The sequence below is a fragment of the Propithecus coquereli genome, unplaced genomic scaffold, assembly GCF_000956105.1.
Source record: "Propithecus coquereli isolate 6110/MARCELLA unplaced genomic scaffold, Pcoq_1.0 Scaffold18, whole genome shotgun sequence".
Lineage (NCBI taxonomy): Eukaryota > Metazoa > Chordata > Mammalia > Primates > Indriidae > Propithecus > Propithecus coquereli.
The window spans coordinates 9,700,700-9,720,566 of NW_012142745.1; the positions used below are offsets into that span (position 1 = coordinate 9,700,700).

The following is a 19,867-nucleotide window of genomic DNA, read 5'->3' on the forward strand; positions in this document are numbered from 1 at the left end:
TTATATATAATGGAATATTTTTCATCCATATAAAAGGAGGAAATGTTGCCATTTGCAACAACATGGATGAACCTGGAGGACATTGTGCTGAGTGAAATAAGCCAGACACAGAAAGACAAATGTTGTATGATGTTCTTGTATGTGAAATCTGAAAAAGTTAAACTCATAGAAACAGAGAATAGGAAGATGATTGTCAGGGGTCAGTGGTGGGGAAATGGGGGGATGCTGGTCAAAGGGTATAAACATTATGTTACAAGAGGAACAAGTTCTGGAGATCTAAGGTGTATAGCATGAGTGGTGATGAGTGTGCTAATCAATCTGATTGCGACAATCATTGCACAATGTGTACATATATAAAATCATCATGTTGTATACCTTGAATATATACAATCTTTATTTGTCAATTACAGATTTAAAAAAATAAAATATACTTCCAAAGAATCTTTGGATTAAAAAATTCTGACAGGTGGAATACTCCTTGTGATGAACATACTTTTGAGTAGTCACATATCCTTTATATTTTAATCAGTTATGGAATTTTGCTGGTTATTTATTTTAATTATGCTGTATTGCATTGTTGTCTTCCTTTTCAGAATTGCATCTGCATGCTTGTTCTTTTATTCACTAGGACTTTTTGAAGGTGATCCTTTGATCATACATACAAATCCACTTTATATTCTGGAATGTAAACATCCTGAGTCCAGAGAATTTTATTTTTTTAACTATTTCCTTTTTCATATTCTCACAGATATTGTTTTTTTTTTTTTTTTTTTTGAGACAGGGTCTTGCTCTTGCTCTGTTGCCCAGTGGCGTCATTGTAACTCACTGCACCCTCTAACTCCTGGGCTCAAGTGATCCTCCTGCCTCAGCCTCCTGAATAGCTGGGACTACAAGTGCACACCACCATGCCCAGCTAATTTTTCTTACTTTTTGTAGAGTTGAGGTTTCACTAAGTTGTCCAGGTTGGTCTTGAACTCTTGGCCTTAACCTACCATCCTGCCTTGGCCTCCCAAAGTGCTAGGATTACATGCATGAGTCACCATGCCTGGCTAGATCTTGGCTTTAAAAAATCATCCCCCAACCGTAATTAGTCCACCCTTTTCATTTTAAATATCATTCACATTGATAGAAAGAATTCATTCAACAATATGTATTGAGGTACCTACTTTGCACCAGGAATTGTTTTAGGAATATGGCATATACAAGTGAACAAAAGAGTTGGAAATCCCTGCCCTTGTGGTGTTATACTGTGGATGGGGAAACAGACAATAAGTAATGTCATAAATGAATATTATGTGGCATGTTAGATTACACAGAGTGTTTGATGGTACTGAATGCGAGACGCTGGTCAGCACCATGGGACAAGAAAGCAGTATGGTCAGAGGGTCAGAATGCTTAGGGATGGGTGAGACTAAAACATAAGTTCAATTCTTCTAGTTTCGTTTCCTCTATTATCTGATATTTCCCCTAGCAATTTTATTTTTTCCTTGTTCAATAAAACTTTACTTCAAAGAAAATTATTTTTTTCTTTTGGCATGTCTTGTAAACCTCTTCTCATTCTGTGCTTCCTAAGAAGTCTTGATGTTTGGACCAATCTTTTTTTATTTATCTCTGGTCTTTGCCCCTAATTGCCTTCTAAAAATTTGGATGTCATTTAACATTTAGTTACCTATGCAGCCTCACGTTTCTTTATATAATCTCCTTTTTCTTCCTCACTGGAACTATTATCAAGGCTTATTTTTTTGTTGTTGTCCTTATTCTTGTCTTTTTTTAAAATTACAGAATTGCAGGCTCTGTATTTATTTCTGTGTTTTCTGAAGTTTAAAAATAGGGTTTTGTAAAATTTAGAATACTGGTCTATGCAGGTCATACCCCTTCATGTTATAAATAAATCCTCAAGACAAGTTGGTCACTTTTCTTTAAGGCTTTTGAAATATCCAACCAAGTAGCAAGTTGTATTTTTTAAATCACATTAATTCTAAAATAGCATGTTTTATCATTTTGTCTACTTCCTCCTGAAGTTGACCTTGTCAGAAAGGTAAGTAAAAAGTTATTAAAATATTTTGCTTTTCTCTAAATGCAAATCAAGTATCTAAAATTTCCTATCCTTGCTATATTTCACTTCTATATCATGCTATCATTTGAGATAAGAAAGCATCCATCATCTGGCCAGGTAAATTGTAACTTTTCTTCTGACAAAAATTTTACTATTGGTAATTTTCTCTTTCTGTGCTTATTTAATTCCTCCATTCCTTAGTTCTAAGGAGATGTACATAGAACTTCTTCCATCTATCCATCTATCCACCTATTCATCCATCCATCCACCCATCCATCCATCCATCCATCTATCTTACATCTATTTATTGTCTACTGTGTGTCTGGCATTTCTGGGCACTGATGGCCCAGAGGGGATAAAACATTCTATTAGCTCTTTATGTGGGAAACCACTCCTAGAGCCTCTTCTTTGCACACTGAGTAGTGGCTGATGCTCCTTCTGAGGAATGTCCTGTGCACCTCCCACAAACTCAGACTCATACCTGGTGCAGCATCCTGGTCTTGCTGCTGATTTCATCACCTGTCTCTTGAAACTTTCTTTGATTCCCCCTTTTCTCTTTAAAATATTTTTTTCTTTCTGAATTCCTTTTTTCTCATCCCCCTTTCTACCTTGGAATGCATTATCTCTTCTAATAAGCTCAGTGCTAAAGAGGAGCTCCTGTTCACCCTCTTCTGCAGTGGGACCAGCTTGTGTTTAAAGTATTAAGAGGTGGTTCTCACCACAGGCAAGAAGACAAACTTTGCACAGAGCTCATGTGTCAGAGAAATAGATATTTAGATTATGCAAGGTCTTTGGTCCAAAGTTGTGTATTTAAGACGAATTTATATATATCCCCACCTCTTTCAAAAAGGAACAGCAAGAGTTTTCAGTGCAGCCACAAGAAAATGCATTGCCAAATTGGAAGGCCATGAAGGTGAAATTTCAAAGGTGAGTTGCTTTCATATTTGGAGCAGTTTATTTACTTTCCAAAAATAAACAGCGTGCTTAATATGAATAGGTCTCTATTGGAACTGAGGTACTAAGATTTGTTCAATTATCCTTTCTAGAAATCATTTACATAAAGACTTTATTTTTAAGTGTGTCCTCAAGCTCAGTATAATAAATGAGTTCTACAACCTTTTAAAAAAGTATAAAGCAGCATTCTCCTCGACCATCATCAAACGATTTAGTTATCTGAAAATACTTAACACAGCAACTTAGGAGCTTATGAAGTGCTTTTTCTAGTTCTGGTAAACACGCAAGTTGATATTTCGCAACAATCATGCTGTGTAGCAAGTATCAAGTGTTCTGTAAATTAGATGCAACTGAGGAAATATTTCCTGGAAATATTCAACACTTAAAGTATAAAATTATTCATTTTAAAACTGCAAAGCTGTAGCTTAGGATTTTGTATAAACTCCTCCTAAAGGATTGTTCATGGAACAGGGCCACCCAGTCAGTGATTTTGGATGTGTCATCAGAAAATTGTAGTGTAGCTGGGACTTGGTGGCTCTCACCTCCCAGCTCAGCCCAATTTCTTGGTCTCATCTCTGAGATCAGATTTGCTCCTTCTTCGTAGAATATCAGCTTGATGGTTTCAGGTCTCTGAAAGCTCCATCTAGACCCTGGAGCTGCCCATGCTGTACTCTCGCCCCTCCTGCCTCTGCACTTGCCGCCGGTGGCCATTGCCCTCTGGCTGGTCCGTGCTGCTCTCCATGGCAGTGCAGCCCACACCCTCTTCATTGGCCAGGAGGCGTAGGGATGGCAGGAGGGGGTGGGAAAGTGGGGCGTGGGAGGTGGGCTGAGGAGAGAGCCCTGGCCACGTTTCTGAGTGTCTGGCTCGGCAGCTGTTGACAGGTCTGTCAGGTCCCCTCAACAAGTACACATCTGTTTTCATGAACGAGTGAATACAAAGAGTTGTCAACCCCTGTGTTCTTAAATTTTATGCTTGTTAAGTGAATATTTTATTTATTGAATTGCCATCTAGTGATGGCATTTCTGTGGGGTGCAAAGCTAAAGTATTGATTCATTCATTTATGCATTCAGCAGACACTTCCAGAGAGCGTCCACTGCGCTAGCATCGCGCAGGCACTGGTGACATAGTGATGTAAAACAGGCATGGCCCTGCCCTCCTCAGATCTTCAGTCATAGAGGAGGTGGCCCAAATTGTTATCTTCTGACGACTAGAGGGGGATATAAGCGTGGCACCCAAAGGAATGGAGGAAATGGTTCCTTTGACTGCCACTCAGATACCAGTTGGCAACGCCTGGCACATGGGTGGCACTGAAGCATATTGACAGAAAGTGCTATACTTTGGGTAGCAACAGATGAGAATATCCTTTCTTGTTGGTCCTGATGTTCACTGATCCTATGGCACAGCTTGAAAGGTGATCTTCATTTTTTTTTTATTTTATGGTGTTCACATGGCAGTAATATTCTCCAGGGATTTGGGGGATGGGGGGGGTTGGTTAACTCACAACTAAAGGACACGGATCTTCATGTTTTTGATGACAAAGATGACACCATAGTTTGGATACGAAGAAACTTGACTTGTGTTTTCATCCACACCAGGGCTCTGCCTCTTTGCACAGAAAAGGGCATTATGAGTCTTTGGAAAGAAGCTGAGTGGAAAATACTCAACTTATAAGGGTGATTTGGTCTTTATTCTTAGAATTCTGAGGAACAGACACGTAAACTTTTCTCTCTGGATTTTAACTTTCATGTATTAGTCCCTGTGATGTTTTTCCCGTCATGAAGAAATTGTTCTGTGTAAGAATAAAGACCAGGCTGGGAAGGCGACAGGTGCTTAGCAATGTCTCCTTTTTGCTGATGAAAAATATATTGGGCACCATTACATAAACCTGTGATCATTTTTTTCTTTCCCTTTTGTAGATTTCTTTCAACCCCCAGGGGAACCGTCTTCTAACTGGCAGCTCTGACAAAACAGCTAGAATCTGGGATGCTCAGACTGGCCAGTGCCTCCAGGTTCTTGAGGGGCACACTGATGAAATCTTTTCATGCGCTTTTAACTATAAAGGCAACATAGTCATTACAGGTATGGGAGAAATGAGTACCATAGACTCCGTTTTAGTTTTTAATTGGCTATTAGGGTTCCCAAAGCTGAATTCTGAAAGGAGTTCACTCCAACCCCTCCCACTTGGCCCCTGGCTCATCTTGGGCTGCTGTTCTATTTCTGTTATTAAATTTTAGTGCATCAGGACCCACAAGAGCGATCTCTGCCATTGACTGTAAGGCTTTGTGAAGTTTGAATTTTAGTTGCTCTAGACAAGGTAATAATTTAGTGGCCTGCCTTACTGGGTACTACATTTCCCCAGATGTCGTTCATCAATTGAATGGTTAATTTTCAATTGATGTCAGTAAGCATTAGTAACCAAGTCAGGACCAGCGTTTTCCACAATTGGCTTTTTAGCCCATTAGAAGATTTATTCTTTGAGCTAAGTTGTTTTCTCTTTAGATATCCCCTGCTAAAGCACTAATATTTTTGGGGAAGAGCATATGTTGAACATTTTTCAACCATTAACAATTTATAATGAGTTAATTGCAATGTTTTATAAAAACTGGATTGAGAATAGGTTAATTGAGATTATGGGCAGGGGAGGAAAGCGACAAGATTATGGTATAATATTAGCATGGTGCCTCTAGGGGAGGCCTTGGCAGAGAGCAGGTGCTACAATAGCATGAGGGTAGGGATGCCCTAAGCCAGGACAGAGGACCAGATCTACCCAGTTACCAGTGATTCTCATTGCGTTGAGCTAATTTAAACATTGTCAAACTGGTCTAATAAGTTAAATGTCACATATCCAAGGTTGGCTTTACATATTGGCTGAATAGTAGGCTTCCTAGCCATATAACCTCAGGGGTGCTGAGAATTGTTTCCCTTTACTGCCTAAAATACCTCCCCTTTCTACTTAATTATGGGTAAGTTCTAAAATCACGTGTTACTTTCTTTGGGCTTATGATTTTCAAGTGTTCACTAAGATGTAGGTACTTCTAAAGCACTGCCATAATAAGCCACATTATTTTATTGTGGACACACGGTCAATTCCTCCCCCATGATGAGGAAAGACGCAGGGGCTGTGATAGATGACGCCTTGCAGGGAGCTGCTGCCACGTGAGGAGAAAGGAAGGCTGGGCTGGCTTTGTGCGGGACCAGCCTTTCCTTGTGCACAGGAGGCTGGCTCTGCAATACCTCTGCCCTTAAGCCGTTTTCACGGAAGACCCTGGCGAGTCCAGGGGGAAGGAATAGTATTCATCTGTGCCTTGCTTTAGTGCTGGCACTTGAATTCCTGAGTTCTTTTAAGATATTATTGATTTAGTGTGTATCCCAAAGCACCAAAGTGCTAAATACTAGCTCACTGGACAAGAGCTTATTAGAACAGGGCGACACTTCTATATCACCATCTGTAGAGAAATTGCTTTATTTAAAACTATCTGCCCTGTTTTCTGGGCGAAACTCAGTGTGATTAACCACAGGTAGTTTTTAGTGGGCTGCCTGAGGTTGGGTTTGGAATTATAGACTGGCATAAAAGTGGCTGGCATGGTCTTTACATTATTAGAAATATGAGGTGTCTTTTTGTGGGATGTGCAGTTTGTACAGGCTTTCCCAATTCCTGTAACCCTCACATTTCATATATTTATTTATGTTATGTGCCTGGTCCCGAAGGGTGAAAGAACCAGTAGTACCTATTGGCGATGAGGAAAACCTGTTGAAGTGGGATGTCCTGCCTCCGCTTAGCTTCTCACCCAGACCTGGGGAAATTCGGAGTCACTGAATTTCCACTGGGCGGCGATGTTCGAGGAGAGGGCAGAGGGATGGCGGAAGTGGCTGCACCCTCAGATCCTCTTCAGTTCTAAGATGCCTCGAGTCTTGCTGGTGTGAGCAGAATGTGAACCCTGCTGAAATCATGAAAAAAACCAAAAACCCTTACTTCAAAAATACATGAGCTGCTTCGGGGCTCGGTAGCCAGGCACTGAGAATCTGGTGCGTTTAGCACAGCCAGGAAATGCCAACTTGTAAAAGGAGACAGTGAAGTGAATAAAATGAGCAGAAAACTAACTCTTTGATATTTGTTTTATTAGGCAGCAAGGACAATACCTGTAGAATATGGCGTTGACTGAAGGAAGCTGGTCTGTGGGCAAACTTGGGGCAGCAGTGATCAGGAACTTGCGCTTCACAGAGAGCAAGCTATTTTAATATTTCATATTCTTCTTCTTTTTCTACAAGTGTTTATATACTCTGTCCTTACTTCACAGATATGATCATTAAAACTGATGAAGTTATACCATTTCTTGATATTATTTGATGCGATAACAGGAAACAGCATTATGTTTGGCTAATGCCACTGTTTACTTTAGTTGTGTTTTATTTTTTAATAGCATCACGATGCTGATAAATGAAATCAGAATGATTTAATAAAGTGTTTCTTAGATTCTACCTTGAAGGCTTTTGTTCTAATTTCTATTGAATAAAGTTCTTGGAGAAGATTACTTGTGTATTGTATATCTGTATTTGTAATTTATGTTTTTAGGGTGACATGAGGAAAACAAATTGGTTCTTATTTAATAGTACATATATGTTGGATTGATAGTTGACTGAAAAAATGTTGAACCTTCTAAGGAAAAGTTAAACAGAATAGACATTTAGACTACTGAATTTAAAAATTTGGGTGGAAAACAATTGAAGTATGAGAGAAAATGATCAAACACCAGACTGAGTACTCCTGAAATATTAAAAGCAAAGGTTTTAAAAATCCTGTTCTGTGTAAAAGTGCACAAATACATATTAAAAATTAATTTTAAAAGATAAAGTACTTAGCAAACACTAATGATGCCTGAATCTAGAGCAAGAGAATGCATGAGAATCTTATGAAATCATTTTCCTTTAGAAAAACTTTATGGAGATGCAATTAATATACAAAAATTGCACATATTTAATGATACATTTTCATGAATTTGAGCATGTGTATATACCTGTGATACTATCATCAGAATAAAGTCCTAAATATGTCTATCACCCTCGACAATTTCCTTGTGTTTTTTGTTGTTTGTGGTAAGAACACTTTATGTGAGCTCTATCCTCTTGACATATTTTAAAGTGCTCTATGCCATATTGTGAACTATAGGTACTATGCTGTACAATAGATCTCTAGAACTAGTCTAGAACTCATTTTTTAAAATAATGCAAGTAGTAGAGGACATGGTTGAGTGCTTACTATGTGCCAACAATGCACAACCACTTTATGTAGATCATTTCATTTAATCCTCCTAGCAACCGTTACAAAGTAGATAAAAGTCCCGATTTAAAAATGAGCAGGGCGAATCACAGAGAAGTTAAATCATTTGCCAAGGCATCCAGATGTTAGGTGGTGAAGTTGGTTTTAGAACACAAGGATTCTGTCTCCATTACACTATGTTCTTAAGTAATAAAGATTTAATTATGGGAGAAGAGTATCAGATGTACCCGTAGGATGAATTGAGATGAGAATTACATCTTCGATCATCTATGGATGTTTACCTTCAAGAAAAAAAAATAAACCCAAAACAAAATACGTAAAAACTTTGATGTGGCTGTTGGAAAGAGGAAGTTGTAAGACGGTGAAGCCAATGAGAGCTTGGATTAGAGAAAACTTTGCCACAATTTGGCTACTTCTTTTTTTTTAAAGCAAATCATTTAAATGTTATTAGTTTTTCACGCTTATTAAGTAAGCTGGCAAGTAAAAGTTGCATATATTCAAGGTACACAACTTGATATTTTGATGTAAGTGTACATTGTGAAATGATAACCACAATCAAACTACTAATTAACAAATCCATCACCTTGCATAGTTACCTTTCTTGTTATGTGGAGAGAATACTTAAGATCTACTCTCTTAGCAAATCACCGTTAACTATTGTCACCATGCTGTACATTAGGTCTCCAAAACTAATTCATCTTATAACTGCAAGTTTGTACCCTTTAACCAACATCTTCTCATTTCCCCCATCCCTTGACCCCTGGCAACCACCCTTCACTGTGTTTCTGTTGAGTTCTACTTTTTTGGATTCCACATGTAAGTGAGATCACACAATATTTGTCTTTCTGTGTCTGGCTTATTTCATTTAGCATAATGTCCTCCAGCTTCATCCACGTTGTTGCAAATGACAATTTTCTTCTTCGAGGCTAAATAATACTGCGTTATATATATCTTTATACAGGTATATCTCGTTTTATTGTGCTTCACTTTATTGTGCTTTGCAGATACTGTGTGGGTTTTTTTGTTTGTTTTTTACAAATTGAAGGTTTGTGGCAACGCATCAAGTTCAAAAGAGAACTACTTACCACCCTCCCAATTCCTTCCATTTTCTTTATCATCTTAGCAGTGCTATTCCTGCTAACAATGGCATCATCGTTCACTTTTTTCTTTTATTTTTTCTAATCCACCAAATCATAAATACTTTCCTCAATTGAAAAATAAATCCTAACTATTAAGGCTTATTGCCATTTTAATCTGTAATCTATAATCTCATTATCACCCTTGCACTAGAAATGGAAAGTGAAACCGTCTTCTAGTTAATTGCCCTAGTTTCCTTCTGCCCTGTCAGATTACATCTTTCTAATATAAACAGAAAAAAGCCAAATGTTTGTGTATTATACAATTTATAAGATGTTTGCATAATTAGTTCATTTAGTAAGAGGAATGAAGCAGGAATTTAGAGCTGACAGCACGTGTTTAGGAATTGGTGTAACTTTGAGTCTTTTACCCCTTTATTTGCTACCTTCCCCCACTTTCCTCTCCTTCCCTTTCTTCTGGAACACCTTGGTTTTTATAAGAAATTCCCAGGATGATATCGACTTAGAATATGGAGGGGAAATGATAAAGTTGTGTGGTGGAGCTCCCTGAACTATATACATCAGGGAAAAACCATCAGTTTCTCTCTACTCCTAAATTTCCTCTTGTGTTTAGAGTTTCAGGTTGTATTACCTGGAAGCTTAAAAATGAGTTTATGACTATTTGTGAATATGCAATAGATGGGAATTCCAGAACAGTTGTATGGAAAGCTATAAATACAGTGAAGTCACGGACTGCTATTTGTTTTACTTTTTGGAAAATGTTGGATGCAACACTTTGAACAAAGTTGTCTTTGCTACTATTTTCTTGGGACCATGGGATCTTAATCAAAATAATTTCCATAAGTCAGATGTTCATGTATTTTACTGAACAACGAAGAGCATACTTTCTACTGCTCTCCCTAATGAGAACTAGAAAAATGTTTTTGAAGTACATAACCTTGCACACTTGTATTTGTTCTCTTGTCTCAGCAGGTGGCAGTGTTTAGACAGATAAGTTCCTGCTTTTCTTACAGCTACGAATGAAGAGTATAAAGAGTAAACTTTATATTCGATGCCCCTTACAGATCAGGTTCATGTGGGGATATATAACAATGCTCGGATTGTGCTATAGTTTAAAGCTTAGGACCATCTTGGCAGATCTGGGGCACATGACATGCCTCATTAATCCTGGTGCACTGTAGAGACATTTTCCCATCTATCTGTGAGGACACAGACCAGCAGGTGAATAGGAGATAGTTCCATTTTTCTTTATAGGTCCCTCTGTTGGAAACCATTTTATGATCATTTATTTTATAATGACACAGTCTCTCAAGGAATCCAGCACTCAATTATGTCTTTTAATATTAGTATCTGATCAGAGTGTAGCATAGATTATTTTTGTTTTATTAAAGTTTGTTGTGTTTTCAATGGATTGAGAGTCTAAGAATTGTGAATCTTTTGAATTGTATGATTTTTACCTACCTGTAAACCTAAAGGGTCCAACTGATTTGTGTTTGGTTGTTAAAAGTTAAGTCTGAGACCAGATTAAGAAAGGCTGCTTATTCATAAACTTGTAGCAAAGAAAGGTATGTGATGCCATGTTCCTTTTAGTAGGAGATCAGAGGTTCAGTCAATTTTATTGAGTTGGAGGAGGAAATGCTGGATGGTCTCTTATTGACAAGGGTCCTATTAAGATAGGAACTTTGGAAGCAGGGAGACTTTCTGATTGGTCTTCAGGTACATTTGGCAATTCTTGGTTGGCTGCAAGAGGGCAAGCATGCAGTTTGGGGACATTTCAAAAGAGGAAGGATTGCTCAATGTTATGGGGGGAGGGTTTTCCGTGGTGGCCATTTCTTGGAACAAGTGAAGGTCAGTGGGTGCTTTGTTGACATCAAACTGTCATAATGGTCCATATTTGGGGGGAGAAGTGGCTGCCACGATAGCCAGTTTCTCCTGAGTGATAGTATTTCGATATTGAAAATATGGACTCTAGAATCAGAATGTCTGTCTTAATATCCTGTGCCACCACTTGGCTCTGAGACCTTGAGAATTCAAATACTCCATGACTCAGTTTTCTCATTTATAAAATGGTACTAATTTTAATATTGGGGCAATTTGTGAGGATTAAATAAATTAATAGATACATGAAGAGTCTGATACATAGTATGTGCCCTCCTAATGGCAGCTAATATTGTTTGTGTACAGTGTTTCAACGACTTGGATTTAATGGGTTTAAGAGCTATGAAAGAGTTTACACATTCAAGACAAATTTTCTCATTAATATTAATATATATGGTTTGGAGCATCCTTGAAATAGATATAAACCTTCCAATTTACCTTTTTTTCTAGGAAACCAAAGGGGGCTTAAAGAAATGCAGTGAATAGTTTCAGTGCTTATCTCTCTTGAATTCTTATGTGTCCAGGGATGTGAATAAAATTTTAGTTCAGCTTAATAAACATGTGGTGGTCCTACTCTGAACCAGCCCAGTTTTTTGGTACCTTTTCGCCTTTGCAAAGTTGTGAATTTCTAAGCAGTTAAGATGCCTCTTTCAGTCTGCACAGCAATGGAAATCATAGTTGGGGAGGAAGAAGAAAATGTAAATATCATTAATTGAGTAGATTTTTAAAATTCTGAAACTCTTCTCCCAGTACTTGATATGAGTACTATTCCAATTTCATTAGAAAAAGTAGAAGGAATTTATTAAACACATTAAAAATATCTTGAAGGTGGAAATACGCCCCAGTATTCGAATTTCAGTGATTCACACGTATTGGAGGAGTAGACAAATGCCCCAAAATTTGAATTGTAATTGCTTATAGTGCTAATCAAAGAAGCCAGTGCCCCTTTAGAATAAATGGTCGGTCGCAGACAGATTTCACAGGGGCACCTCCAGTGTGCTGACCTTCAGCGTTCCAAGTGTTGACTTATGCAAATGTGAGGACCCCTGGAAACTCTTGTGGCTCGTGGCTTTCTTTATCTACACACTTTGTTACCTGCAGGTATTTCTAGAACACATTCCCTTGTCTTTAACTATGGCAATAGCAATTCCAGGGGGAATGCCTGAATTTATGCTTAATTCAGGTATGATTTTTCTCTGCTTGCCCTGAGGGGTGTATATTCCTGGAGTGGAGGATGACGCTGGGCATCTTTCCCCAGGCAAGAGGAGACTTGTTTTCTAGGTGTGCCTGAGGCAAAAGGACATATGAATTTTTTTCTAGGCCAGAAAATCTCCAACAGATGGTAGATTAACTGTTACAATGCTCTTGGGTTATTACCATGATAGGCGATTATTTTAAATGCTATGAAGTTGCCAATTTTGACAAATCTTGATCTACAAAAAGTAATTTCATGTGGTTCAATCTAATATATTGCTGTTTCTGTGCAGGGTGAGAGATTTTCTGTCAAGGCTTGTCCTTAAGAAGATCCTTGGTAGTGCAGGCTGGTGTCCTACAGAGGGCAGAGGGCAGAGTTCAAACAAAGGCCGATGGCATCTTGACATTCCTGATAGTGGGAGAAAAAACTCACCGAATGTGGTGTGTGGCAAAGAGTATGGACTTTGGAATAAGACACCATTCTAGTATTTATGAACAAGCCATTTCACCTTTCTGAATTTGTGTTTCCTTGTCTACAAGATGGAAATGTATTAATAATAATAGAAAAATATGATATAATACACTTGAAGAAACAGTCACTAGTCCAATGCCCGTGGTACAGTTGACGGTAGGTAAGCGTCCTTGCTCTTCCCTTGGGCCACTAAGACTGTGCCACTGCAAGGTTGGAATCGGCGCTGCCTTGTGTGATGCGAAAGGTGATCTTGCAGGAGCTGCCCTTCTCGAAGAGCGCAAGGCAGCTCTTTGCCTTCCTGAGGGCCTTCTGCTGACGCTGCAGCACAGCGCCTTCCTTCCTCCACTGTGCATCTCTGAGTCACTCAGGTTTTACTGACTCCCTCGGGAAAAGCAGGTGGCCTGTATGTAGAATAGCATCAGCTGCTTTCTCAAGCATTGGAGCTAATGCTCACAATTTTTAATCAAAACTTTTTTGTAGCATTGGCTGCCTGTAAAAATTTTGTTTCAGGCAATATTTTAAATATCTATATGGTCTTCCTTTTAGATTTGCTTTGAAAGAAGAGGATAGAAGAATGCAAATATATATATTTAAAACAAGTTTCTTTAGAGGGAAGTTTTGTTGCTGAAAATGTATAATACATTATACCTTACATAGATAATTTATTTGTAAAGGAATCATGTTCTATGGTATTTATTTGTATAAACCATTTGACTAGTCTCTGCATATTGCAGTTGTTTACAAGAATGCTTTTCTGGAAAGCAGGGACTTTGTTTTCAGTTTTGGTGTTTCCAGGATGCTTGGGTACAATGATGCTTACTAATCATCTCGCAATTAAAGTGGCATTCAAGTTAAACCTCAAACAGCCAAATTCATCTTCCAAGAATTCTATGTGGGATTGTAAAAGTTAACACTTCTCCTTTTATCCCTGGGTCTAACTATCTTTAGATTTTCTTCCTCTTTATTTCTATTGACATCTGAAAAAGAGGCATGTGCAGATCACAATTTCTCTTTTATTGTTGGAAAAGGATCTTCAAATGTCAGACTTCAACTCCACCATGTTTTCCTCCTTTACTGGAGTAACTGATGAGAGTTGAAACTACTACTGGACAAGTATCTAGATGAGGGCCCATTGTTTCCCAGAAAAGCAAAGGGACTTTAGGTGGGGAAAGGACCCCCCCTCCACTGATCACCTAAAGCCTCTTCAAATAAACATAGGAGATTTATAAAGTCAGTATGTTTCACTTCAAGATAAGCTCCTTTTCCTACTAAACTGCCCTGCTATATGGGAATTCTCAAACATCTATGTTTGCATGCCCAACCAAGTATCTGTTATAAAACGTATTTTTCCGAAGCCCACATTAACAATTTCCAATATATAAAAAAGTCATTTTTCTTTGAGTTCAGAGTTAATTGAGGGCATTTAGAGAGGCTAATTTGAAAGTAAACCTTTCATTACTTAAAGCAGATTCTGATTTTAAACTTACTATGTTGGTGCTAAATAATTATTTCCAGGGATGCCAGATAAGCACCAGCATGTGGTGGTGCTGAGATAAATCAATGCACTATTGTTCCAGGAAGATCTGTTCTGTGCAGGTATTTCCACAGGTGATTATTAATAAATATGTCTGAACTGGTCAGAGTGAAAAGATAGGGGAAAATTGCATTTGTACTTTGGCATTTAAGTCTTCTCTGAATAATAAAACTTCTCTACCATTTATTCTTGCCACGTTTTTATTAAAAAGAATCTGCAAATGATATACTTTGAGGATTATGGAAGAATCATCTTTTTTCTTTGTTATTAAAGAAGAACAAAATTTATTAGTTAATTATCCCAGGTCTGTTTGCCTCGACTTTGGAATGGTGTGACCAGATAAATCATTGCCTGCAGCATCAATTTCAAAATACAGAGTAAGAAGATGTGAGAGGACTTACATTTCTACTGCTTTGGGTTTTTATGCAATAGTGATGTTGACTTTCACAGCATCTCTTTGCCAAATATTCCATATTCTCTGTCATCACAATCCTAATTGGAAAAAGCTTTGACTTAGAATTTAAGCATATTTTAAAATTGTTGATACTGCAGAAAGGGAGAGGTCAAGACATTTACATGTATCATTAAATATCTTCTATGTGGCAAGTGATTTGTAAAAGTTATCACTTTTAAACTTCACAAATTCTCTGGAATTTAAGAAGCCGACATAAAATGATCTAAATAGTGATGACAGAGCACAGATTTGAACCCCAAAACGTCTGCTTAAAAATCTGTACACTTTCCAATCCACCATACTGTGGAGCCACCAGTTAAGAACCAGTTAAGAACTACCCTTCACTTTGCAATTTGATATACATGGCCTCGAGGTGCCAAAAAATGAGAATAGACCTCTATTTATAATTTATATCTATATCTATAATTTACAACTATGTCTATACCAATGGTTTTTTAATGTTTGGTATCTTTTTTCTTATTAATCTTATAACTTCTTGAGGGTAGGAGCAGTGTTTTATGTTCTTTACATCTGCCACAACCATGGTAATAGTCATCATAAGCACAGTGCCTTGACAGTATCTGATAGACTAATTATTTGAAGTTCACTGTCAATCCTCAGGCTTCTTTATTTCCTGGGTCCAAATCAGGTCAATAGTAATAATAAGTGCTCAAATTCCATTGCATTCTTATAGTCATTTGTATACTGAAGGCCTCAATTTAGAATCTCTTCTATCTAGCAGTCCCTGGAAGTGTTTCCTGTCAGTGTAGAATATACATGAGGTATTTTGTTCTGGACTGCCTTGAGTGTATCCTTGGATTGAACTTGAGGGATATCATATCACCCACTCTGCAAATCATTCATTCAGCAAGTACTTTTAAATGCCTACTTGGTACTCATTATGGGTACAAATTACTGGGGATGGGGTAGGGGTTGGTTTCCCTGAGCTCCCAAAGCTGCAAGACCTGATGATGGTGATGAGTGACATTCTACTTATGCTCCTATGCCTCATGAAACATGAACACAGTTCCTTCAACTTTTATCTGCAGAACTGCCCTCTGTAGGGCTTAAACGCTAATTTGTGGAGGGTAGAGCAGGGAGCAGGTATAATACTATCTCCTCAGTGGTCCCCAACATTTTTGGCACCAGGGACAGGTTTCATGGGCAATTTTTCAATGGAAGGAGTGGGGAGATGGTTTCGGGATGACTCAAGCTCATTATATTTATTGTGCAGTCAAACCTCTCTGCTAACGATAATCTGTATTTGCAGCTACTCTCCAGTGCTAGCATCACTGCCTCAGTTCTACCTCAAATCATCAGGCATTAGAGTCTCATAAGCGGTGTGCAACCCTAGCTCCCTCGCATGTGCAGTTTACAGCAGGGTTCACACTCCTATGAGACTCTAATGCCGCTGCTGATCTGACAGGATGTGGAGCTTGTGCGGTGATGTGAGTGATGGGGAGCAGCTGCAAATACAAATGATGCTTCAATCGCTCTCCCACCACTCACCTCCTGCTGTGCGGGCCAGTTCCTAACAGGCCAAGGCCAGGTACTGGTCTGCAGCCCAGGAGTTGGGGACCACAGCTCCATATTATCTTTCTTACTCTAACTTATAAAATCCCCACTCCTTGTAAATCATCTCTACTAAAACCTCACCATTGCATCAGGTACTCTCAGATGTGCCTCAATCTCTAGGTACTTGGGTATCTGGATATCTAGCTACATAAATATTTAGTATATTATACCTGGTATCTAAATATCTAATATAAAGGAAAAATTCAAACATGTTTGATTTGGGGCAGCATGTTGTTTTAAAAATTAACCTGGCATGAGTTTTGTCATGAATTTTAATTCTCTCAACTTCCATTCAATATTCCTATCCAGCTTTACACATGTTATCTGCCTTCTTGCTATTCAAAGTTTAGTATTGCCATCACCTAGGAGCTTGTTATAAATGCAGAAATTTGGTCCTTACTCCAGACCTACTGAGTTGGAATCTGAAATTACTGCTGACAATTCCACCATTTAACACCCAAGTAATTTGTATACATCTTAAAGTTTAGGAAGCTCTAATTTCTACTGAACTACCATCCTCTGAACTTATGCTTTAGGTAATGATGAGCTAGAAAGTTTGAACCAAACCTCCAATGAAACAATTAAAAAGAACTGGATAAAATACAAAATGAGCTTAAGGCAGTCTCAGACTGAAAGACCTCTTATGTGTCTGTCAGAAGCAAACAAAAATTTTTCCAAGGGGAAGGCATGGGACTGAAAAACTACAAAGAATGAGAGTACAAATGCAAATATATTACATAAAAGTTTAATTCTTAAAAATCTCATTTATGTTCTCAAATATCTTAGCAGCTCTCCTTTGAGCTAAAGTTGACTACCCTCAATTATAGGCTCTATTCATGGGGCCATGAACTTGACACTTAAAAGCTTCCCTTGAGAACTATCTGTCAAAAATATGCTTTACCCAGATGAAAACTAGGTTTATAAATACTCTGGCCTGTGAACTCTGTCTCTGTAGACTAATACATTGTTTTTTAAGCAGGTGTCACTTAGGGTGACCTTTCCAAAACAGAGTTAAGGATTCAGGAATCACATTGGCGCTGTACCTTGGATAGCACCTTGCTGCTTACAAAGCGTGTTTGTGAATGTTGCCAAGTTGATTACTTACGACAGCCACATAATGAAGGTATATTGATGCTCCTTTTACAGAAGGATAAGCTGAGGCTTAAGAAGGTTAACAATTTTTTCAAAGATACACAGATGGTCGGTAACAAACGAGACTCAAGGCCACACGTCCTTACCCCAAGTCCAGCATTCCATTGGCGGGTGCCCACTCCTGTCATTAAGAAAGCAGGTATCACCAGAAGCTCCTGACGTATCAAAGTACAACCTGAATCACAGAATCCACATCATATTTTAAGCTACTCCATGTAACTCAAACTATGGCAATAGTTTGCCTATATTCAGAATACTAGAATAACAGAAAATGCATAGAAACTACTTTCATTGTATAGTTGATCCTCTTACAACACAGGGGTTCCTGGTGCTGGCCCCCTACTCTCCAAACTTGTAAATACTAATAGCCTGTGGTTGACTGGAAGCATTATCAATGACATAAATAGTTGATTAACACATATTTTGTATGTTATGTGTATTATATACTGCATTCTTTCAATAAAGTAAGCTAGAGAAAAGGAGACATTATTAAGAAAATCAAAAGGAATATATATTAAGAGTACTATACTGTTACTTATTGATACCATAAGTTTACACAGTTTGTTTACAAGATGAATTGTCTGTCTAAAGTGGTGGGCAACCACAGCTGCAGATCTCAATCTATGGTACATATCTAGCATTTCGCCTTTATCTGGTAACGTCCTGACTTTTCTCTGCTTCTTGGGAGCACTTCCTGCATTACCAATGGTACTTTGTATGGGTTTCATTATGTTGTTCAAGGTTTACAGTATTGCACTAAACATGCAATGCTCTCACATGACGAAACACATGCGAGAACCATTGAGAGATCACTTTTTAACTGTGATATGCAATTTATTGGAGAGATGAACTACTCACACAGATGATTAGCATCGCATGGAGTTTTAAGCAGATACTCATAACACTTGAGCTTACATCAACAGCAACAGGAGGTGGCTATAAAATTGTTACAGAAGTACAGAATGTATTACAGTTAATTTTATGCAGTTCTGATTCAATACTGCATCTTTACATTTGTTTACATTTCTCTTGACTGTGAATGGTGCTGTGTATGGTTTGTGTTTGTATAAGTTTTGATAAATTTTAACTTTTTATAAAAGATATGTGTATATTGTATGGTAGTAAATACCAAAATAGACTAGTATCTACATGTATTTTATGTATTCATGACATACCTCGTCCTTAATTTTTTAAATTTTTTTGATATTTCTAGGCTAGGTAATTTGCAAGTTTTTCCAAATTGTAGCAAATCTCCAAAAAATTTTCCACTGTATGTGTTGAAAAATATAATATAATAAAATAAGATATAATTGGACTCACGCAGTTCAAACCTGTGTTGTTCAAGAATCAACTGTAATTTTTAGTTGAACACTATTATTTCAATAAAAAAAATTATGACATACACACACAAAACAAAAATAAAGCAAAACAATACAAACGTGTGTAAAACACCATATTGCTTGGAGGGACTCTACATCTGAGTTTTATGTTCAAGGCCTTCCACATTTTGACTCCAATCGCTTCCAGATCATAAGTCCTTCCGTCCTCCCACACTCCATGTCGTAGGTGGTTTCATCTTTGTGTCCCCCTACCATTGCCTACACCATTCTCGTGCTTAGAACGATCTTCTCTCCACCTCTTCCATTTCTGATTTCCCACATCTGATTTGGGTTTTCAGGCCTAGTTCACATGAAATCTCAAAGTCATTTTTCTTACTGACCCCTCAAGCTATCTTGTAACTCCATTCACGTGCAATCTCTGTCTCAGAATTGGTGTGTGATGGGGGAAAGGCAGATGGCAGCATCGTGATTCTCTGCAGTGTTCATTAAATTGCCTTGTTTTGTCTTTGAACCCAGATTCCTGGTTTAGGTTCCAGAAGTAAGTCTAGAAGTAGGTTCTAGAAGCATTGCCAAGCAGGCCAGATGAGTCTTAATTGGTTAAATGTAACTTTCTTGTTATAAAGTTACTGGTGTGCGTATCTTAATAATATTGCCAAAATTTTCCCCCAAAGATTTACCATTTGACATTTCCAGCAACATTGCATGAGAGTGCCTATTTCCCTGCACCTTTGCCAGCACTGAATGTTAGCAATTATTTAAATTTTTCTAATCTTACTTTATTTTTGTTTTAATTTGCATTTTCCTGATTATTAAAGAAGCTGAGACATTTTCCATATGTATTTTGGTCACTTTCTTTCACTTTTTCTTTAACTGTCATCATTA

General features: G+C 37.9%; 1 protein-coding gene across 1 annotated transcript in view; it reads left to right on the forward strand.

The window, feature by feature from the left end:
- DAW1 (dynein assembly factor with WDR repeat domains 1) overlaps nt 1–7,340 on the forward strand; it is an 89,465-nt gene extending 82,125 nt beyond the window's left edge. Inside the window, exons 10-12 of the mRNA XM_012642474.1 lie at nt 2,907–2,983; nt 4,928–5,090; nt 7,136–7,340. Coding sequence (XP_012497928.1) covers nt 2,907–2,983; nt 4,928–5,090; nt 7,136–7,170 — 275 coding nt within the window. The 3' untranslated portion in view covers nt 7,171–7,340. The remainder of the gene's footprint in view (nt 1–2,906; nt 2,984–4,927; nt 5,091–7,135) is intronic.
- The last annotated feature ends 12,527 nt before the right edge of the window (nt 7,341–19,867 follow it).